Genomic DNA, 1727 nt, shown 5'->3' with positions numbered 1-1727 from the left:
CGTCCCCCCGAGTCCCCCCGTGCAGGGAGAGCCGGCGCTTCCCGGGGCCCGCCGGGATCCTGCCCCAGCAGGTGGGTGATGGGGATGGGGATGGGGATGGGGACAGGATGGAAGTGGGGATAGGGATGGAGGTTGGAGTGGAACGGGGATAAAGGTGGGGATGGGAGTGGAATGGAACTGGGGGCAGGATGGGATGGTGATGGGGTGGGGATGAGAATGTGATGGGGATTGAATGGGGATAGGGATGGCATGGGAACAGGGAGAAGGATGGGATGGGGATGAGGATGGGGATGGGGACAGGATGGGAGTGGGGATAGAGATGGAGATGGGAGTGGAATGGGGATTGGATGGGGACGGGGATGGGGATTGGATGGGGTTGGGATGGGGTTTGAATGAGGATAGAGACAGCATGGGAACAGGGATAAGGATGGGACGGGGATGAGGATGGGAATAGGGATAGAGATGGGGACAGGAATGGAATGGGATGAGAATGGAATAAGGACAGGATGGGGATAGGATGGGAAGGTAATGGGAATGGCATAAGATGGGACAGGTTGGGATGGGAGCAGCTGATGAAGCGATGCAAATCCCTGGACACTTCCCTTTATCCCATAAGCACTCTGGGAAGCTGCTGGAGGAGATCCTGGTTTCTGCTCCCCAGACTCCAGCTCACGGGGCTGTGGCAAAGCCACGGACACAGGTAACACAGACACTTCCCCCCCAGCTGCAGCAGATCCGGCTGGGAATCCCATCAGCACTGCTGTGGGCTCCCACAGAGGGATGCTGGAAGGGGAGGGGGTCCCTGCGGCTCCAGGGTGGTGACTGTGGTTGTCCCGTGACTCCAGGCACTGCCCAGCTCCCCGCTGCCCACGGAGGAGGATTTTGGGAAGGGACCCTGGCTGGCCATGAAGACGGAGCTGGGTCTGGACGAGAGGGATCCCGGCTGCTTCCTCCACACCTACAGCGTCGTCATGGTGCTGCGGAAGGTGAGGGGGCCCACACGAGGCCACCAGACCTGGGATTCAGCTTCCAGCTCTTCCCTCACCCCTCAGAGCTGTTTTTAGAGCCAGGAATCCATGTGGGGAGGGGGCCGAGCTGGGCTGAGCACGGACAGCCACGTCCGCACGGGGACATCGGTGTGACAAGCGTCACAGAATCCCGGAGTGTCCCACGCTGGAAGGGGCCCACAAGGATCATCAAGTCCAGCTCCTGGCCAGGACATCCCAAAATCCCCCTTTGTGCCGTGCAGGCAGCCCTGAAGCAGCTCCCCAAAAACAAGGTCCCCAGCATGGCCGTGATGATCAAGGCCCTGACCAGGAGCAGCGCCGGCGCCGGCGCCGTGTTCCGGGATCCGACGGGTGAGTGGGGCCGGAGCTGTGCCCGGGTGGGGCTCCTGCCTCTCACTCCCGGGGCTCAGGGATCCCATCCTCATCCACAGGGGAGATCCAGGGCACGGTGCACCGGCTGCTGCTGGAGGAGAGGCAGAGCGAGCTCCGGCCCGGCTCCGTGCTGCTCCTGAGGCAGGTAGGAGAGGTGGATCACATCCCGGGGGAATGGGATATGGGGAGCTGCTGGGATGGTGATACAGCATGTCAGCTGTCCCATTCCCTGTTCCTTAGCACCTTGGAATTGTGAATATGAGGATAAGGGAGTATTAGGGTAAGGGGAACTAGCAGTGTGTTAATAGGGTCCATCAGCTGTCCCGTTCCCAATTCCATAACACCCTG

The 1727-nt window shown here is 60.9% G+C and overlaps 1 protein-coding gene across 1 annotated transcript in view; it reads left to right on the top strand.

The window, feature by feature from the left end:
• Positions 1 to 6: 6 nt before the first annotated feature.
• CUNH17orf53 (chromosome unknown C17orf53 homolog) overlaps positions 7 to 1727 on the top strand; it is a 3065-nt gene continuing 1344 nt past the window's right edge. The window contains exons 1-5 of the mRNA XM_029964480.1: positions 7 to 71; positions 617 to 700; positions 846 to 986; positions 1250 to 1358; positions 1439 to 1524. Of these exons, the coding sequence (XP_029820340.1) occupies positions 906 to 986; positions 1250 to 1358; positions 1439 to 1524 (276 nt within the window). The 5' untranslated portion in view covers positions 7 to 71; positions 617 to 700; positions 846 to 905. The remainder of the gene's footprint in view (positions 72 to 616; positions 701 to 845; positions 987 to 1249; positions 1359 to 1438; positions 1525 to 1727) is intronic.

The sequence above is a fragment of the Manacus vitellinus genome, unplaced genomic scaffold, assembly GCF_001715985.3.
Source record: "Manacus vitellinus isolate BGI_N305 unplaced genomic scaffold, ASM171598v3 scaffold_72_pilon, whole genome shotgun sequence".
NCBI classification, from domain to species: Eukaryota; Metazoa; Chordata; class Aves; order Passeriformes; family Pipridae; genus Manacus; species Manacus vitellinus.
This window is presented reverse-complemented; position numbering and strand designations above follow the sequence as displayed.